The sequence below is a fragment of the Sparus aurata genome, chromosome 2 (genome assembly GCF_900880675.1).
Source record: "Sparus aurata chromosome 2, fSpaAur1.1, whole genome shotgun sequence".
Lineage (NCBI taxonomy): Eukaryota > Metazoa > Chordata > Actinopteri > Spariformes > Sparidae > Sparus > Sparus aurata.
Window position 1 is genome coordinate 22,156,398 of NC_044188.1, and position 20,599 is coordinate 22,176,996.

General features: G+C 41.8%; 1 protein-coding gene and 1 long non-coding RNA gene across 6 annotated transcripts in view; one reads left to right on the forward strand and one right to left on the reverse strand.

The window, feature by feature from the left end:
- Positions 1 to 1,904: 1,904 nt before the first annotated feature.
- On the forward strand, positions 1,905 to 4,516 carry LOC115575544 (uncharacterized). Of its 2 annotated transcripts, none has more exons than XR_003982687.1 (3): positions 1,905 to 2,149; positions 2,305 to 2,423; positions 4,224 to 4,516. It is a non-coding gene; the product is annotated as an uncharacterized LOC115575544 (long non-coding RNA). The 2 variants fall into 2 exon arrangements; XR_003982686.1 differs by lacking the exon at positions 4,224 to 4,516 and adding an exon at positions 3,730 to 4,166.
- Positions 4,517 to 7,147: 2,631 nt separating this feature from the next.
- zbbx (zinc finger, B-box domain containing) overlaps positions 7,148 to 20,599 on the reverse strand; it is a 64,391-nt gene continuing 50,939 nt past the window's right edge. For 2 of the 4 annotated variants that reach the window (XM_030407692.1, XM_030407684.1), the window contains 5 exons: positions 18,663 to 18,822; positions 15,163 to 15,327; positions 12,026 to 12,265; positions 11,852 to 11,930; positions 7,148 to 7,467 (listed from right to left, as the gene is read on the reverse strand). In XM_030407692.1, the coding sequence (XP_030263552.1) occupies positions 7,389 to 7,467; positions 11,852 to 11,930; positions 12,026 to 12,265; positions 15,163 to 15,327; positions 18,663 to 18,822 (723 nt within the window). In that variant the 3' untranslated portion in view covers positions 7,148 to 7,388. Of the gene's footprint in view, positions 7,468 to 11,851; positions 11,931 to 12,025; positions 12,266 to 15,162; positions 15,328 to 18,662; positions 18,823 to 19,208; positions 19,345 to 20,599 lie in introns of those variants that run through there. The other 2 variants (XR_003982685.1, XM_030407702.1) reach the window with 2 other exon arrangements.

Here is a 20,599-nt window from a genome sequence, read left to right on the forward strand (position 1 = left end):
TTAGCATACAAGCTAACAAGCTAGATTTACCAACAAGCTACGTAGCTTGACTGCAACATCGTAAAGCGGTATGCCCTACTGCTAGTATTACTGTAACTGCCATCACCATAGCCTTGTGGTTAAAACATAAAATGAAACAAGCAGGGGTCCTTACCTGTCCAGCAGAAAAGCAGCAAACTCTGCCTCCCTCTTGAGTCCTTACATATCCGCAGCTCCCTCCACCTTTGAAATGATGCTCAGATATCCTAGTTTTCACACTGCTTTTCTTCGTCAGTCTTCTTATTTCTTCTCTTTGACATGGGCAATGGTGGAGCATTTTTCAGCTCTGTTGTTGTTGTTGTCTGTTCTCCGCCATTGTTTGCAGTTTGGGCTGAAGCATGAATGTATCTCACCTGGTAAGAGCACAAGTATGGGTAACTGCACCTGTGCGGGGGAGGGGCACTGCCCAGTATGCGCTGCGTGAGGGAAGGGGGCTGCCAGCAGCAAGTGCGCAAGAATGATTGACACTTCTCAGACACTCCCCTTGGATTGGAGTGCTCCTGATTGGAGCGCTGGATTCTTGCAAATCAAATTGGGGTCATTGGATTGATAATTTCAGAAAATAAAACAAAAACATATTACAGACTATAACTTCAAGCTTTAGCTCAACAAAATAATCATTACAGAGAAACTGAATCAGTGAGCTATATAGGATTACATGTGACCTCTGTGTTTCAGTGGTACTACAATAAAGTTTACTTTGTTTCACCTTCATCACACGATTATGAGCCTTTCATAGCCGCAAATTTATACAACTCAGTGCCTGACATTCTGAAAACAGCTGTTTTTCTTTAATTTTACTTGCCTCTGAAACAAATGCAAGAACTAGTCAGATGTGTCATAGTTGGATATTTGATTTAGTTACTTTCCGCTTCCTGTCCTTGTCCCACCTTTTTTCTGTGCTCACCTGTGTTTCATTTGTTCACTATTCCTTGCTCATTTTAGTCTGTGTTTTTCCTTTTCTCTACCCTGGCTCGTCTGTCTCCAGCATTCTTGTGTCGTTCCCCATGTTTTCATGGTTTGTCCTCCATTTTTGTATTTATTGGATTCTCCTTGATGCCAGCTTTTTCCGTCCCCAGCCTTTTTCGTTGTTAGCATTTTTGTATTTTGTACTTGAGCTTTGTTGCTGAAGCGCACTGTTTTTCAACCTGCTGTGTTTCTCGCGTCTGGGTCTCTTTTTGTCTCCGGCATGATCAAGGTCTTTATGTCCGTTGGTAGTAATGCTCTTTTGTACACAAGGGCTGCCAGAATCAACACGAAATGAAAATCCTTGTGGCTGCTTTAAGTTTTCTTCAGTGTCGAAAGTAACTTCACTGATAGCTGTCTGAACATCGCTGCCAGTTGCTGATCCGAGTTTCACACATGTCAACTTTCACAATGAAAAAATACACGTAGAAACACAAGGACATCTCTCTGGAGAGGATTTACATTACAGGAGGACCAGCCAGTTTGGAAGTAAAGACGGCGGTGATCATTACTGGGTTGGGGGAGGAAATTTACCAGTGGAAGCAATCCATATGGGATTAATCAATGAATGAAAATAAACAGCGGTGTATGCATATAAAGTGTACTGCACTGTAAATTCAAGGTCAATGCAGTATACCCACATTCTTCTTCAGCACTGACAACACATGTATTCCTCCATCCACCACATTCTTTTAGCTGTAGCACAACAAAACCTCACCTTCTGTATTCCGAAGATCGCAAAATCCTCAAAAGTGCTTCTTTTTAATATACATAATTGAACCAAAGCTACGTCGCTGTACAGAGGAGAGGGACTAATAGTCTGATGGGACGAGAACAGGGGATGCCTAACGAGGAGCTCTAACAGGTGTTTCTCATTAAATCCAGAATATCTAGTGCAGAGAGAGGAAGAGAGGGAGTGTGAAGAGCGACGAGGAGAGAGGCAGCAAACGATGAGCTGATATATTCCCGTGTTATTCATTAGTGTCTTACAGGCTGCTGCTACTAATGATTCACTGTCCATACGATTCCCCACACACACAGACACGCACACACACACACAGGAACAAGCTCGACAAACACATACTACTTCACCCTCTACCTCTACCTCTCCTCTCTTCCGCTCTAAGGCCTTCTGGAAAAACAGGTTTGTCTTTTAATCTCGACTGCCTCAGCTTTTTTCTTTCTTTTTTTGTTTTTTTTCTAATTTTGCCTCACATTCCCTTTTTTGAAATTCTGCTGCTGCCTCTTTTTTCATGGTTCATCCTTGCTTAATGTTGTTCCTGCCATCTGTGTGTGAAGTGTGCATGCGCCTGCAGGTGTTGGTCAAAGGTAGAACAGACTGTAATTGGCGAAGCAACAGGTTACCGCGATCACGTCGTCAAGGGAGGAAGAGAAGCTGCGAGCAACTAAAAGCACATGTAAGTACACGCTCAAACGCACACACACATATACACACACACACCTACTTCCTACCTTTTCTCCCAAAAGCCAAACGTTTTACATCCAGCCTTTACCTGTCCTAATTAACCAGCTGGACTGATCCCTCACCTCGGGAGCTGCTCTGATTAACCCTCAACACCCTAAACTTGCCTTCCTTCCCCCAAACCCCTTCACCTGCCTCACCCTTCCCTCAACCAGCCACCTGCAGCACTTTGCTGCACGTGGATGCCTCCGCTCCATTTACCGCGAAACTGCCCAGCGCTGGAGCCCGCATGCGAAAGAGGTGTAGGAGGAGGAGGAGGAAGATGAGGTGGGGGAAGAGGAGGGGGGAGGGGCTCTCATTAAACATTTTGAGCCCCGACAGAATCAATTACAGTGATGTATCGATTTGTCAGCGAGTCCTGGTGGCTTAGCCGGGGGGACCAAGACCTGCTGCCGAACACGGAGGGAGCGGAGGGACAAATGGAAGGATTGAAGGAGGGAGGAGAGGACGGCGACAGAGGAGGGCATAAGGGAAAGGGAAAGGGAGTGTTCGCAAGGAGGGGAAGGAAGCATGGAGGTCTGAAAAAGTGAAGTGAAAAAAGGTAGGGTTGAAGGAAGGGGAGAAAACGCGGGGAAAGTACATTCCCTTATCGAACTCAATGGCATCCTCCCACCTCATACTGCAACACTTCTTTCTATGTCCTTTGTTCACCTTTCTTCAGTTTCTATCCTCCACCTCTCTGTTCATTGTATTTTCTCCCTTCATCTCCCTCTCCCCCTCCATTATAACTTCCTCCACCTGAACTTTCCGTCCGGGGCATACTGTACTACTTCCATCTCCAGCGTATAGGGTCATTTAAGTGCAGACAGGGCTATAACCTTGGAAGTAATTTCCAGCCCCGCAACTCAGCTGCAGCGGTGTGGCCTGTAGCATGTGGGGACGCTGCAGGAGGACGGTCAGGGACACATAACAATACTGTGTGTCCAGGAAACAGGGATTTGTGTTAGTGAAATATGGAATCCTTTGGGCTCTGGAGTAATAAAACAGTATAGCTGGCTTGAGACAATTTAATCCATCCATCCATCTACACTATAGGATAACCGAGCTTGTGCTTGCGGCGCTTATATGAGGAGTTCACACACGCACAAACAAGATATCCCATTATTATCTCTCACTATTTGCCAAAGTCATCCCACACCTGTGTTACACTTTGCTGCTATTCAGAGCCGGGGAATAATAGGGTAGACACATACGGCAGCCCGCGCCAACTAAGCAGCTACGAGGCTTTTTATGTTTCACAGATGACAGACAACACGTATTTCTCCTTCTCCTGTAATGAGGCGGCAGGGCTCCAGCAGACGACATGGGAGGTGATTAGATGGCACATCCAGGGCAAATATGCCTCCAACCTGACAACCACAGAGAGACAGAGGCAAGTCATTCACGCAACGGTGTAGATGGCGTTCTTGAAGAGGGCAGACAGGTGGAATACAAACAGACTGAATGTGTATGCTTCAGTCCTGGTATGTTGTCAGGGTCAAGGGTCCCTGCATGTATACATGAACATACAATGACGTAAAATGAGCGTTGAGTGATCCATCGATGCATTGAACCGAGAGACTCAATAGTCTCTGCCATCATGATGTCATGTTTTCCTTGTCTTTAATGCAGATGCGGGTGTTTCATGGCTTCTGAATTACCGTTTGTCTGCTGGAGAATACCGTCTCTACATACCACATGTCCTGTAAGAAAGACTATAAATGGAGACTTTTTGTCATATTTTTTGTTTCATTAGGGCACCATTAAATAGCCGAAGTGGTTGGGTCTCCATCTACGTAGGTGGAGAGCTTGTTTCCATACAACCAAACCAAACCAAGGGATAAGCATCCCTGCAGAAGTTTCCTTCTTATCTAAGAAGTATGAACAGACATCATGTCCTGCACTTCAGGTGGTACGAACTAAAATGTGGTAAAAAGTGTGTGATACATAATACCCGTTTTCACCTTGTGAGTGAAAAGAAGCATTTCAGGATATTTCCTTTTAAAGATATTTTGTTCTTCCTTTTTTTTTATTAATAAAAGCTATTGATTAAAATCTTTTGAATAAAAATGTGATTTGATTATGACTACTTCGATAAATACCTTCTGAAAGACATCATTATATTTGCACATATTGAATAGATAGGTAACCTATACATTTCAAAGCATGTACTCCAAAATATCGAAATATCTAATTATATAACAATATCAGCCACAACTACAGAAAATCGTCTACTTCAAACAGCAGGTGTGTTTGAAGCAAAGGGCTGCAGAGTGCATCTTTTAATCAACAGTAAGGGAACGTGTGTAAAGAAACATTTCATTTATTATTCATTCATAGCAGGTAGAGCATCATTAATGTTTTAGGGTTATGTTTAGACAAATCAAAGCACGCGGTTATGGTAAAAAAAAAAAAAACTGCTTGAGACAGGCTGGTTTTTTTTCAATATTTAAACAAAACCATGACCTTTCTCTCAGCTTAACGCAGAAATACAGCTGAACCCTGAACCTCACACACCTGGAATGCAACAAGTCAAAGTCCTGCACTTAGTATGCTCATGGTCCACCCTGTCTGCCGCCCTCTGATGGCTGCGCCGTACGAGAATGCAACACTTCCTGAGCAGGAAACTGTGAGCAGAATTCAGGCAGCAGTTTCTTCCCAGCAGGTATTTGACAAACCCATTTGGTAGTAAACAAACGCTGTGTAACTTTTCTGTGACAGAGAAAAAACATAATACAGACAATCCCTCTAAGAGTTCATAACATGTCTAAAAAGTGAAGATCAAGAAGGGAAAACAGCCCCTTTTCTACATTAGAGGTGTCATTTTGTCAATTTGACCCATTTCACAGTTTATTTGTGCACAAAAATGGTCACACATGGATGCTACTGCTGTCCTTTGCAGCTCACTGCAGGTGACTTGTGAGACTGTGAACAAGAGAGTCTTTTCAGGGCACCCCTGGGCAAGAAAAATCAAATGGACTTTCATCAGAAACAACAAGTGGACAGGCAGCCAGAGGCAGAGCACAAAAGTCAAAAAAGAAAAACCTATGAAAAACTAATATGGTAAAAAAAAATTACAGGAACTCTTGAGGGGACAGACAGAGGAAGAGGGGAACAGCATTCTTCTATTCGACAGCAACTGTGTGGGAAAACAGTAGCCGTCGAATGTTTAAAACTGAGGAAGATACAAGATTTCTATCAAGAACGTTATGAGAAAAAGTTTCATAAATCTGCCCCCGAGGAAAAAAATAAATAAAGTTAGTTTCATAACGCAGCATATTTGTCTGTCTGCTTTCTGCAACACACCCAGTCTGAACTCCAGTTCCAGAGAAGGGTCAGTTAATATAGTGGAGTTAAATGTCAACTCCTCCAGTTTCACTGTCTTTCTGACAGCGTCAACAACATCACAGACAACTTCAAATCTAACAAAGGTCAGCTCCCTTTTTCTGGTCTTTGTCCCTGTTTGTATGCACGAGTGTGTGCGAGTGAGAGAAAACGAGCGCTGGATAGAGAGAGAGAGAGAGAGAAAGATCTGAGTTGTTTAAACCCAGCCCAGCAGTTCCATATCCATCAGATTTATGTCTCTGTTATTTTCCTCTCCTAAACACTAAGTGATAAACTCAGTGAAGGACACAATAACAAAGATCTACCTTTTCACCTTTCTCTCTCCTCGTCTGTCTCTTGGTCTCTTGCTCTTTCTCTCACCTTCTCTTCGCTATCAATCAGTCTTGTGGTGATTGCCGTTGGATTACGGGGCTTTTGCTGTCCGCTTTTCGCACGATTAAAGTCAGGACAAATAAAATGCCCTTAAATCCCTCCACGCTGACTGAAGTAGAGCGGGGCCACATGCACCTGCACTCATAACCACATGCGGTGCACAAATGAACCTAATCTTAATTTCCATTACAAAGTTCAGTCTTTGACATTCATTTGTATCGGAGTTTCTCTGTGTCTTTCGTCGTGTAATGCAGGCTTGATTTTCTCCTTTTTGTCCTTGTTTGGTCCTCGCATGCACATTGGCTGGAGGTAAAGCAGTGGATGGTGAGTTGTGAACTCTGATGTGGACAAGTGGCAGCTATGAGAGATTTAGACTGGCTGTAGGGGGGAAATGCCAGGTGAGGAGAAAGAAACACACACAGCAACAGAACATGTACACGTTCACCACAGAGATGACAAACCAGTTGCAGTGCCTGCTGTTTACGTTCCTCCACTCCTGCACACACACATGCAGACAGATGGTGGCAGTGGCCACTGGCACAGTTCCTTATTCCCCACCCTTACAAACATAATTTATCACCTGCAGCAGCCTCTTTGCTGTGTGTGTGTGTGTGTATTTGCGTGTGTTGAAAGTCTGACCTGATCCAGTACCACCATAACCTTAATAAGAAAGGAACTGATCACAACAGAGAAAAATGTTGCGCTATCAACCCCTGGGGGTAAAATTGGCACTGCAGCCACCTGTCCCTTTAACACCTGTCACTTAACACAGACTCATACACACACTGACAAACACACAAGCAGACTCCTGCTGAGAATTAAGCCCAACTGGCCGTTGACCTTCCCATCACCTTGCTTCCTGTCCTCATGCTCTGCCTGTCTCATCGTTTATTTTATGCCTTCAACAAGTGTGTATCTGGCAGCACAGAAAACATGGACACAGAACTCAAATCAAAACAAGACTTCATGAATATATCAAGCAATGTAATTTCAAAGCATTACACTTTTATGTTTGTGTATTCACACAACACTTGTTCACTGCAGATTTAGCCTTGGAGGCATCTGTGCCAGCCTTTACCACATGTTGTGAACACAATCTAGATATATTGTGTATTTTGGCTTGCTTTCTTCTCTATAAGTGTGTCTTCTGATTTGTGCTTATTGAACAAAGGAGTGTGTGAGTTCATGTTCATGTGTGAGAATCTCAGGGTAGTAGAAGGACACTCTGCTGGTCTCTCTGCACAGCCTCATCCTCCTCCTTTTGCTCCTCGCTGTCTCTGCCCCTGCAAGACACAATCCACCAATCAGAGACAGAACATCCTATATTCACAGCACTTAAATACCCGCCTGTGATTGACAGACAAATGTGGTAAGCCTTTTGCAGCTAATTTCAGATGCAGACATCGTGGTTTTGCTCCATAAACATTTGCAATATATTTGTATATTTTGTGTGAAATTTCTCCACCTGTAACAGGAGGATGAAAGTAGAGAATCATAAATTAAGCTCTACCTCCCCTATGTGAGTGTTTTATTGGTCAGAGTTAACCGCATCACTGGGCTTCCATGCTTTTTTATTTAGATATTTAGGAGGAGCCTCTCCCCCATTTTGCATTCGACTATGACAAGGCCAAATTAACTTCGGATTCTATAAAGACAGCGGGCCTATCAATGCCATCCACACACCGCCCACCTGATCTGACACCGTTGTCAACTCAGCCTGCAGGGATCCTCCAACAGATGCGGTGGTGGTTTTATTATTCTACCTTTTCTTTATAAATCTTCCCATGTCATCAAGCAGACCCTCATTTTCCTCATATATTTGATGACATTCAATTATCATTGTGTTAGATGTCCAAATAGACTTTGTCACTTTGATCCAAAGAGTTGCTTGTTGTTAAAACTTCAATAATCAGCACCTCTTTAGAAGCATGACCACATTTTCCTTTTCTTTCCTTTTCTGAGCTGGTTGACAGCTGCAACTCTGATGCAATCCACAACTGACCTCAGTCTTTTAAGGTCTACTTGACTTGCAAATTACACATTAAATATTGTATTATATCCTGCAGCAACAGTAAATAATCAAATTAATGCCAATGTTATCCTCACTTAAACACCCCACCAAGCTACAAATTGTCTTGCCAGTTGCATGTATGGACTGAGCAGAAGCTGACATTCAGATATTACGGGAAGTCAGTCAGAATAGTCATGAATGACCAATTACAGTGCATGTATTTCAGCTAAATGTCAATTTGTACATTATTCAAATCCCATTCACAATATTACACTATCATGCAAGCATACACTGATAAGTGTAAAACTACTAGATGTCCAACTTGAGCTTTTTCTACAATGTAAAGCTTCTTGTTAGGTTACACCCAGATCTTGCACTGGATTAACTATACATCAGACATTTTCAAAATATGTGCACTTTCCAAGTATTAATGTGATACTGCTGTGCGAGTACACACTGACTGAAGGTTACATCAAAGACAGCCAATAGACTGAGGCAACATTAAAGCACTGCCGGGCAGCTGGAAGCAGTTGAGTCAGAGCAAAGATAGATGATGAATAGTTGTCTGGATGAGAGGTAAACATCGGCTAGGTCATAGTAGACGCACACATCAACTCACTTACCATACTTTGGTACGGCAATCTCGTGTGTGTTTTGTGGGTGTACTTTAGAGTGAACATGTAGTATTACTGTTTTAGTCACTAAAATGAATGCATATTTCATAGGTTTAATACAAGACTAAATTATAAAGCCACTTATGTTTGCCTGATTACACTGTTATTTTATATGATGGTGGGCAGCAGAGACCACTCTAGAGCAGAACTCCATTATCATTATTAGTCATAGTCCCACCACTCAACATAGTCTAAAAGAACAGCTATCTTGTAAAATAATAATTGTGCCTCTGTGAGTACCTGGTAGCTGAGAGGAGCATTAAACTGAAAGCTCCTGTGGCGATGATAACATAAAACCTGTATTAAGGGGGGGGGGGGGGGTTTGTGTTAAACTTTTTAGCAATTTAACTGTACAAACTGCATTTAGAGAGGAAAAGTGAAAAGAATTAAGGACTGTTCAGACCAAAGATTTGCAACAAGTAGAGCTGAAACCTGTAACCACCACTTAATGTGCCTGTCTGGATTGTTCTGAAAACGTTAACTTTACATGAGACACAACGGTGTATCATCTCTATAGCAATGACTCTTTACTTCCGATCTAACTGCCTCCTTTTGGGCTTTTTTAAAAAATACCTAGACATTATTTTTTAACACCTTAAAATACAAATGAGTGAGTGGTTGAGTGAAAACGAGTGAGTGGTTGTGAGTGGCTGTGAATGCAAGCAGCGAAGAAGAAAACCAGTGAAGATGTCAGTTTAACATTAGGCTCAATTTGAACTTAAAGGTTTGTGTCATACAGCCACAGCTGTTACTCAGACAAATTAATGAGGTGATCCTCTCTTTGGTCAGTCCAAAACTGCCATTTTGACCTGTAAGTGACAGTTTTTAACTGACTAACCAGCTGACTTTGCTACAAGTCGCTGATTGCATTACGTTCTAAAACCTTTAAGCTGGCAACATCATCTGGCCACTTGAGATGGGTCAGTTCACACTGCTGCAACTTTCCCCTCTAAAAGTTCTAAAACAATTTCATCTCCTTGCAAATCTTTCTTTTGAACTGGGCTTCAGATGTACATACAAGTAAAATACTTTTATTTAAATACGCTACCAATGTTAGCTGTGACAACTAATTGATTACTCTGATCTGAAAAAGCCTGTGAACCGAACGCTGACCATCAACATGTGTGCATATCTGAGTGTGTGTGTGCATGTTTCAAGGATGTAAGGAACTGATTTCGGGAGCCCTCGCTGTAGTATGTGTTAATCCGGTTATTACACTTCTCAATGTGATATTCACAGTACTCTGCTCAGCACAAGGCCTCTAGCACAGATTATGCCCACTGCACACATGCACAAAAACATAAACAACGTACAGACACATACACACCCACACACAGTTTCGGAAATGCAAGAAAAAATATTCCGACACTCTCTCTCTGTCTCATATACATGCACACATTAAGCAGCACATTAAGGCCTGACACCCGACATGCTGTCAAAGCTAAAGTCGTTCTGCTGGCTAACGATCCATTACACACTCCACACATCCGACAGAGAGAGGGATTGACGGAGCACAAAAAAAGAGGGATTACCCCCCATCATGACCACTGGAAGAGCAGAGGAGTATGGGGAAGTGTAGGGGTTGAGAAGGCGATGGATTACATGGCGATCATGGTGAAAAGAGACAGACAACAGTATGAAAACAGGAAGAAGTTACAAGGCACCACTCAGATTCTCAAAGGAGAAAAAAAAGCACTTTTGCCTTTCAGGATATCAAAAGGGAATGGGAATTTTTTTACAGCTTCCAAAGCTGCAGCTTCTACTTTTAAGTTCTAGAGGGCAGGTAAATGTCTTAAAATGGTGGAACTTGATATATTAACTGTTTCAGGTTCAATAAGAATAACATACAAGTCTCTACATTCATGAAACTGGTGGCATGGCCGAAGGCAGCTCTGGTAATTTTGTGGCCATGCTTGGCTGGAGCATGTGGGGTGCTTGAACACGGAGAGCAAGCTCATCATATATTGTAGTTGGTTGGTTAGAGGCTTCGACAATCACAAGCACCACTTTCATCCCCTTCAAACACGGAGCTCGTCACTGACAGTTTGGGAGCTGTCCTCAGAAGAATCGTATTGTTGTTGGACATGTTGAAGATCTGATGTTCGTTTTGTGCATCATTGTGCTTGTTTTATTTGTCATCAAAACAATCCCTACAATAACTATCTGCATTAGAAAATACCAATGTAGTGTAAAAAAACTAGATGTAAAATGTGTCTATTTTTGCATGTTTTATTCTCTTTTATGTTTTCAGTTTACGCAGCTAAGTTCATGTTTTACACTCAGAAATATTGCTGACAATCTGGTAACAAAAAAGCTGCCTAACCATAACAATCTCTATCACGTCTACTGTTTTGTAATTCAAAAAGTGTGAATCTCAGGCAGTACTTTGACCAGAATCATTATAAGGAAGAAGACGTGCACAGCCGTTCCTCCAGTTATCAGGTATTTGGATGAAAACTGCAGTACTATCTGTGGAATAATTATACGTTTGATGTGCGCATGAGCATGCAGGTTCCTGTAGTTATTCTACAACTATCTGGTGCTTGCACAGAATTTAACCAGCAGATCTGCTGTGCATAATTGTGTCTTGTCAGTTACAACATCACTCCAATTAGACTACAGATGAAACAGACACCTGCTGCCAGTCAGCAGAGTCAAGGACAGGCCTTCAGTATAGGCTACTGACTGCCACGGATTGCAGAGCTTATAAGAATCATTAATCTTTATTCTGCCTCATTGGTATTAATGAGTAATGGGAATACTTTTTTTTTTTTTTTAGTGTGATCATATGCCAGCTGGTTGAAAAGCATGCAGTGAAATTGGAGAACGACCAAAACCTATATAAAAGGTTTTCTCTGTGTGTGTCTTCAACAAATAACGTCAGCCAGAGCAAAAGTGTGTCGAGCCGTTTACCTGCTCAGAGTAGACAGGCAGTGGAGCGTGTGGGACACACTCATTCTTGTGTGTCTGTGTGTTACCCACCGTGTGAAGTGATGATTTCCATGCTGATATTGACTTCCACTGTTTCCTGCCCCAAATACTGGCGTCTGCTTCCCTGTTTCTGAAGTAAATATGACGAGGAGGTTAATAGTTATGGCCTCATTTCAAAACCATGCATGACGTCTGAATGTACTGTATGTACGTGTCTTTCTGTACCGTTACTTAAGAGCCTGAGTTCCTCCTCCAGTTTGTAGAGTGTGTGCGCGGTTGTGTCTGCTTCTAGGTCAGGGTCCTCACAGCCTGTCTGGTCCACACTGCAGATCTCCATGATCTCCTGGGCTGCCTGGGACAACGGACGAAGCACCGTACCCAATTCTGAGCAAGAAATGGGATGGGACAGGCAACAGGTAGCAGGGGCCTGAGACGCAGTTGGTGTGGACCGGTTAGAACCTGACCCTGAATAAGAGAGAAAGAAAGCAATATGTGGTATTATTAATGTGCAGAAGAATCAATGGATGGATGAAGCGATGGATATGAGGTCATACAGTCAGGTTGTCTTACAAAAACAGCAACATGAAGTATGAGTGCAAGAAAGAGATAAGAGGAGATGCGAAGGAAGAAAGAAGAAAGTAAGAGGAAGGCACACAGCTCGAGATTCAGAGAAAGAGGCTGAGAGACAGAGAAACGATCACAACAGTCAGTGGAATGAGCGGTGTCTCATCCCACTCCACTGCGAGCCACATCAAATTGAATCAGATTGAACATCCATCCCCACCTGCTCACTGTAAATTACATCGAGGCCCCCATTGAGAAGCTATGATGGTGTGGGTGTGTGTGCAGCACACTGATTCCTCATGCTGCGTGCTGTCTAACCAGCTCCAGTGTTAAGTCTTTCATTCTTTCAATCTTACATTGTCTCCTTAGCACACCCTCCCTCAGCCATCCCTCCCTCCTCCCCCTTTCAGTGCCTGACTCTGTCTTTCAACTGGCACAGAACCTCTACTTACTGCTTCACAACCACCTGCACTGTCAAACCGAGCAGCATGGGAGGAATGATGCATGCAATACAGTGCTGCTAACACATGTGCTCTCGCACATAGCACTTGTAGACTCAATTTACTTCCATTTCAAAGCAGATAGGACATATCTTTAGATTTTACTTACTGATAACACTCTGTGCTCCATTTAACATTAAGTGTAACCTGAGTGAGAGATTAAAATCTGATCTCCTTCAAGAGCTCGTCAGGAACAGATTTCAGATACACAGAGGATGTATGCAGCAGTGGTGGACTTGGGATGTTTGAGCTCCATATGAACTCCTTACAACATCCAGAGAAACAGGTCGTTAAGACCAATAAAGGGGCTCTGTGTAGCAATTTGAAGCAATCTAAATGTGTTTTATCACTTACATATTCGCCAAATGTGAGTAGATTGTAATATGACGTAAACAATCAGACCTTCCTCGTCTCTCTTGGTTGCCTATACATGCCTGTAAACAATGTGTTTTAAGTTGTTTAATGCTGCTGGGTGGGGATTTCTTTCTGAAGCACTCAGGTCTGATTATCTCTGACAGTCCAAAGGATGTGGCCTAATGCATGCAAGCCTGCAATGCAAGGCATGCAATGCTATGCATGTTCAGTAGCTAAAGTTTCTTCAGAACTGGATTCCACTAACACAAACTAACGATTAGCATCCAGCCCAACACAGGAGTTTCACAGAGCACCTTTTAGTTCTTTACCTTTTGCCACTTGGTTGGGTGAGATTGCCAATGTAGGCCTATCAAAAATTAATAAAATCAGCAAGTCATGAAAAACAACTACTAACTGGATGACAGACCCAACCCAAGGCATCATGGCTGGCTAGTGAACAACTAACTAAAACAATAACAGTTTTTTAACATGGATTAAATGGATAAATAAACACAGCAGACATTAAGGGTATGATTTATCACTATGAATTTAATTTACAATGTTTTCAAAAAGATGTCAAGTTCAAGGCTTGTTTACAAAGCTTCTGAAAAGAAAACACACAAGCCAACATTGGAGCAGCACAACAGTTATCTTTGGAGTAATAAATGTAAGTTTCCAATGCAGCCTTCCAGAGATACTTTATGTTAGTAAAATTATGTAATGTGGAGTTGTGCGAAGTTTTAAGATTCGGTTCTGTTAAATGCTTGGTTACATATTGACAAATGCATTTTTTTTTTAACCATGACTAATAAAAATGTCAGGAATAACTGAGGTCTATGCTATCATACACTACATAAAGCTATAATATATAATGAAGCCTGCCAAATTCCAAATTGGTAACCCGGATGCTGTGAACTTGAAATGGTGTTCTCACTCACAAAAATTCTCAGAAGCATGAAGCTATTTCAAGACTTTCATTAATGGCACGAGGGAGCCAAAACACAGATGTTTTGACGAGAGGCCCTCCTCAGCGTGCTGTCAGACAGCACACTGGAGCATCACGCAGACAAGAGTGAGGCAACTTGCCGAAACGTCTGTGCTTCGGTTCCCTTGTGGAATTAAAAAATATTAGAAACATGTGGAGAACGAAAGAGTCCTTCCGATGCTATAATTAAACATGTTGAAAAGGTTTTAAGCTCTTTAGTGGTATTACTAATGCGAACTTCTGTTCAAAGTATTGAACTTTAGTACACCCTAGGGCAAGTGAGCACAATGTGGGCCCCAGGGCCTCAAAGTACTTGCTTTAGAGGTCAAACTGCAAACAAATAGAGGAAGGACAGAAATTAAACATAAAAAAGAATAATGGTATTAAATAAATAAATGCATAAAAATATGAGGGCAAGATACACGAAGAAATCAAAAGACAGCAGGACTGAAAGGCTTGACAAAGTAGAGAGAAGTGAAACAGCTGTTTACAGCAAAATGAGAAAAGAGGGAAAGAGGAAGGGATTCTTGTGAACTGATTAGCAGTGGGGGGCATTAGATACATCACTGAGTAGAACAGATTATCTTCTCGTCTCTCAGGTGTTGTTATTTGTGTAAATGCAAACGTGTGTGTCTCAGAATAAACAGATTACTGCAGTGTTTCTGGGATCTGAGCAAGAGAATTGATGAGCAGACATATTCCTGGACTGAGTCCCAATCCTGCCTGTGTGTGTGTGCTTGCGTGCGTGTGTAGGTGCATGCGTGTGTGTATATGTGTGCAGAACGCGTGCCTGTTTGCGTCTGAGAGTGATACAGTATAATCTCTAAAAGAAACCTGCTTACTCTGTGCCAAAAAAGTGTGACTATATGCAGAAATGAGCTGTATGAATTGTGTATGAAATGGAGTTCAAATGGAGTGACAAATTACACACAAGCATGCGCACACGTACATACACTTACCAGATGTTCCTGGTTCATTTGCTGATATTTCTCCTCTCCTGGTCGGTGTGGCTGAGTGAATTTGAATTCCAGCTGACTGCGTGGTGTTGTCCTTCAACATTTCGAAAACCAGGTGTTCCTCAGTGTAGGAGCTGAGGCTGCTGCTTGGCCAATAACCCTGTGACCCTAAAAGAGTGAGAGAAAAGTAAGAGAGGAAGCTTACCAAATGCGACTTAAGAAAAAGAACAGCCATACTTAAAGGGTAACTCCAACAGTCTTTAACATTAAAGTGTGTACAGGTCTTGAGGAGTACTACAGCATGTGTAAAAGCAGTATAAAGCCCTTTGTGGCACCAGAGGAAGCTGTATGCAATCTGATGCATATCCTCCAGTGATGTCACTCAGCAGCTAAGTTGCATTGTGTGTAATGTAGGCACCAGGTTTGGAAAGGAAGAAGAATTTGTTGAATAAAACATATGACATCTCTGCTTCTCCGGAAGTGATTTTGATCATTTGTTTCTGAACTGTCCATATTGAGTCCAACAGTGTTATAGGAGTGCAATGACCGATGGACACTTTTCAAAACCTGGTGCCCACATTATAATGCTCCCTCAGATCACATGCAGCTTTCTCTCGAGCCACAAAAGGCTTCATGCTACTTTTTCACACTTGCAGTAGGAGTACTCTCCAAGATCTGTAAACACACTTGAATGTGTAAAAATGCTTGGGCTATCCTTTAAAGACTTAGAAACATAAAATATCTCAAAAAATATATATTGTATACGAAGCATATTTGCTGAGTATTGTTTTATATCCCACATACGCCTCTGCTTACTCTGTTAAAAAAGCATCCCATCACACCATCCACTTTCACATGTTTTACTGCCCTCTGCATGCTCTAAAATACATTTGGAATATGTGGATACAAGATAAATGAAATGCCAAGACATATCATGTAATGTCACACTGCTGTCAGTTAAATGCATGGCTAGCAAATGGAAATAGCAATGCATTTTCTTTGCTATCGAAATCCAACAGTGTGTGATTTGGAAAGGATTCCATGCATGGAATAACTTCTTGGCTATGACAGTGCAATGATGCCCCATAGAAAACAAAGCAGCTGTGTGAATAATAGAATATGGATATTCTTTTTTAATGGCTGGTCATTGATTTAAAAAGTAAAACCAAAAGATTGCTGTCATCTCTTTTTTGAAGTGTTCCACTTAGAGTCTCAATAGTCAGAGTTTCAAATTCTACACACAGAACTTTGAGGAGATAACAACACATCCATTACATTTGATACAATCATCCACTCAGCAGCAGCATCTGTACCAAACCAATATTGCTTAACAAGCCCGTTCAGCCAATCCTGACAGCTGCAATGCAATTACTGCAGTTTTCTTCTTTGTCTCCAGTGGTTAGGCAATCAATTAATACTATTGGCTGGATGGAAAAGCTACTAACCAGACTAAATCAGCTGCAAATGAAAAGAGGAAATTAGGAGAGGAGTCAGACAGCTTCTAAACTCACACAAAGAAAACAGAAAGGGTTGAAGCTCTTTTGGGGAAAAAAAAAAGATTTATAAATGCATCAAAAGATACCACTTGAAATTCTATCTTTATGCCTGTTTCTTCATCTACTGCTGTCTGCTGGTCTTTGATTTCCTTACTGCTTGTCTATCAAATGTTACTGCTAGTGCCTCCTACATTTCTTCTTTCTCTCTTTTTATTGAGGTTTGATCATTGTCCTGCCTGTCTGTCTGTCTATCTGTCTGTCTCCCTCTTTCTTCCTGTTCGACTGGATGCACATGAGGCAGAAGCTGCACACTAACAACCTAATTTTCTGACTGACCGGCTGACAGGGAGTAAGAGCGGGAAGGAGAGAGAGGTGGAAAAGGCAGAGCAGGAGCCATATAAAACCTGTTGGATCTCAGCCCTGCCTGGAGAAAAAAAAATACAGGAGACAGATGGAGCGATGGAGGGACATAAATGACTGCAGAGTGTTGTCAAGGTGATATTCCTCCTCTCTAACCTTTCTCTCTCATTAACTTTGGAGCTTTAACGATGGTGGCAGAGACAGCGCGGGGTTTGACGAGCGGCTGGCTGCATGGTGTGAGGAGGGTAGTGGTGCCCTTGTGGGAGACTCTCACTGTCAACCTCATTCATTTAATGCAGGCTTGACAATGAAACAGTGAAGAGGTGGGCTTTGAGACTCGATGAAGGAAAGGTTGATGGGATCACTTTGGCCCATAGCAGGTTTCTTGAGCCAACAAGGTATGAATTAGAAATCCTTGCTCAATCAAGCAGTTAGTGCTGTTTGAAATGCATGAAATTCAACAGCCTTGGACAGGAGTATAAGGTGTAATGAGCACCGTGATAAATTATAGCGACTGATTCGATCCAAATATTATTACTTAAACTCTGATGCAATTTAGAGGTGCAGGCTAGACTTCCAACAGCCCTGTTGGGCAGACACCTCACAGACATGGCTTGTTTACAAATCACTTGTATAAGAAAGAAGAAACCAATTTTCAAAACCAAGACACAGTTGAAGTCTCAAGTTCTGAAAACCATCTTTGTTAGCCATGTCTGTTTGTTGTAGTTCAGAGTGATAGAAGCGATGAGAGCAACAATGGAATTAAATGTCTATGCATTCTCTCTAAAAGGGTAGTGATGAGTCATAAAAAAGAAAACAAAAGTAACATAAAAAACTTCAATACAAACAAAACTCCCTCAAAGTTTGGTGTATAACATAAACTGCATTTTTGCTGCATTTTCTGGGCAGCGATGATGAAACAATATGTTTTCAGCTGCGTTGTCCAAGAAAGATGACATTGCATCGACAACTATGCCTTTCAACGTTTCACTGAAAGGTAAAGTCAAAGTAAACTTTATATGCCATGTGAAGGACACATGCATTATTATCTACAGTTTACAGCTGTGAAAGAAACAAGAAAAGCCTATGATGTCTCTGAGTGTGTCAAGTTTCTAGGAGGTAGGTGTACGTGTGTGTATGCCCGTGTTAACCAACAGTTTAAGAAAATCAAGGTAGAAAATATAAGTAAGAAAAAAGCATGCAGGCTTAGACATGCACACATACACACTCAAAATAAAAAGGCATCTCAGGAAAGATCCCTTTGGACCCACCAGTAGTAAATTATCGGTGTTGTCCCCCATCCCTAGTTTTCCACCAAGCAGCCAGTGCTCCTCTGGGTTTAAAACTCATTTTCATCTCTCTTGTAAGCTCTACGTTTTTACATATTTGTTCTAAATCCTATTATGAGGCCTTTGTGATATGAATAACGCTTGCAAATTGGAAAGTATCTCCAGGCAAAAGTTGGACACAGAGGTAATCTTCACAATCTAATCTTTTGAAGCACACAACAGCAACTACACTTTCTGATGTAGTTTATAGGAAAACATGAGACAGTTTCAAGAAAAAAAAAAACTCAATACCACAGGAGGATAAAAATCCAGGCACACACATACCAACAGCTAAAAATACTTCTGTTCCTCAACCTACCTTTTGGCTCTGAATCATACGGTGAAGTCTGGTGTGAGTCCCAGTGTGTGTGTTCTGGTGTGTCGGAGTGACCACAATTCACATCTAAACCCAGAGGCAGAACCACATCCAGATCAGAGAAATGCTCTGATCCAGACCCAGCGCTCTGCTTGTGCATTACCTAAGGGGACAAGGAAACAGATGGATGGATGCGGGAGAAGGAGGAATGGTGGGAAAGTGGTATAAAATGGAAGGAGTAAGGCAGAAAAAGAGATCACGTGAGGATGAGATGGAGAGGTGATACACAAAGGGAGATAGAGGGGAAGGGAGGAAGGAAAAGAGGGTTGGTGGGTGAAGAGAGGGACATGAAGTGAGGAGAGTACAAGGGAGTAAGGAATTATTAGTGTGCTCTCACAGCTTGGATTTCATTTAAATCCTAACTAAATCAGTTCAAAGGACAAACTGAAATTCAATATCAATTTAACTTTTATTAAGATAGGTAAGAGTGTAAAATTTGTATTTTCATTTTCTCCAGTGCAAATGCATATTAAGAAGCCTGTGTCTTTCACTGGAGATTATTCCCCTCTCTGCCTGTTTCCTTTGTTTCCACTTGATGAATTGATTTTTAATTAACCCCTGGAGCTGCTGAGAGCATCTCACAACCGTGTAGTGGGTGAGCTGTTCCTCCCGCGCATGTGTCCTCCTGTGAGATGGGGTAAAATGAGGAAGCTGTTTAGTTAAGATTAGATCTGATGCATTAGCATGCTAGCCGTAGCACTACAAGACACCGCAGATGGGCTGGGAGAAAATAGGAGGGAAGGCATGTGGGAATAGTGTTGCTAAGAGTGAGGAAGGAGCGAGGATGGAGAATGACAAGAGGAAGACAGGCCAAAAAGAAAGAGGAGAGGCATAACAATGGAACGGCAAGAGACCAGACACAATGATACTGTGTAGCGGGAAAAATTGGAGTTGTCGTTGTGCAGACCAATACCAGAAGGATGACGTAGGTAAAACAAAGAGGAAAAAAGAGCAATAGTAAAGGGGACAGATAATAGGTAGAGACAACAAGATGAACCAAAAGAAGGGAGAGAAAGTGTGAGAAATACATGAAGGACAAGAGAGGAGAGGAGACCGGGTCCAAACAGAGAGAGAGAGAGAAAAAATCTATCTAATCATTTTAGGAGCAGTTTGATTCAGCTCCAGAGGCCACAGATAACCACCGTTTTCACAATCATGAACCTCATTTTGCTCTAGCTTTTTAATAAAGCACCCCCACCTCCCACCTACCCTTATTTTTTTTTTTATCCCTCTGTCACAGTATACAGGATTCATACCATAAATGGCTGATAGGTCATTTGGGACCATTCAAACAGTGTCTTTTTAATCCACTCCATTTCTCTCTTCTTCCCTCAGTGGTGTGTACCTTTAACACCACTGCCTTAGGTGTCTCTAAGCTATGGCTGAATAATGTAAAGTAATTAGTGTGATACAAATGTTATCTAATAGATCAAGTCAGCTACAATAAGAACCTTTAACTTTGTGTTGCTGAAGTCTTCTCACTCTATGGAGCAATTATATCTGGTGTATTGATATGCTTCTCTCAAACTTCGAAAACTTCTTCATTTACATTTTATTACCCAGCCTAAGATAATTCACAGATAAACTTTAGTATATTGTCATATAACTACTGCAGCCTAATTCTTTCATATTTTGTTAGCAGTCAAACATTTTTTATCACATATCATTTTGAACTTTTATCAAGTGAAGGATCTTGCAACAGGCATTCGATTTCTACATCATCAAAAATGTGCGCGTGCTTATAAATGTTGTTCTATTAATGATGTGCACCTCTGCATCAAAATTAGTGGGTGTGCTGGCTGAGAGTGAAACATGTTGTAACGAAAGTGATGGAGTATTACTGAACATGTCACACAGGAAAAATGATTTTGTGCTTTCGG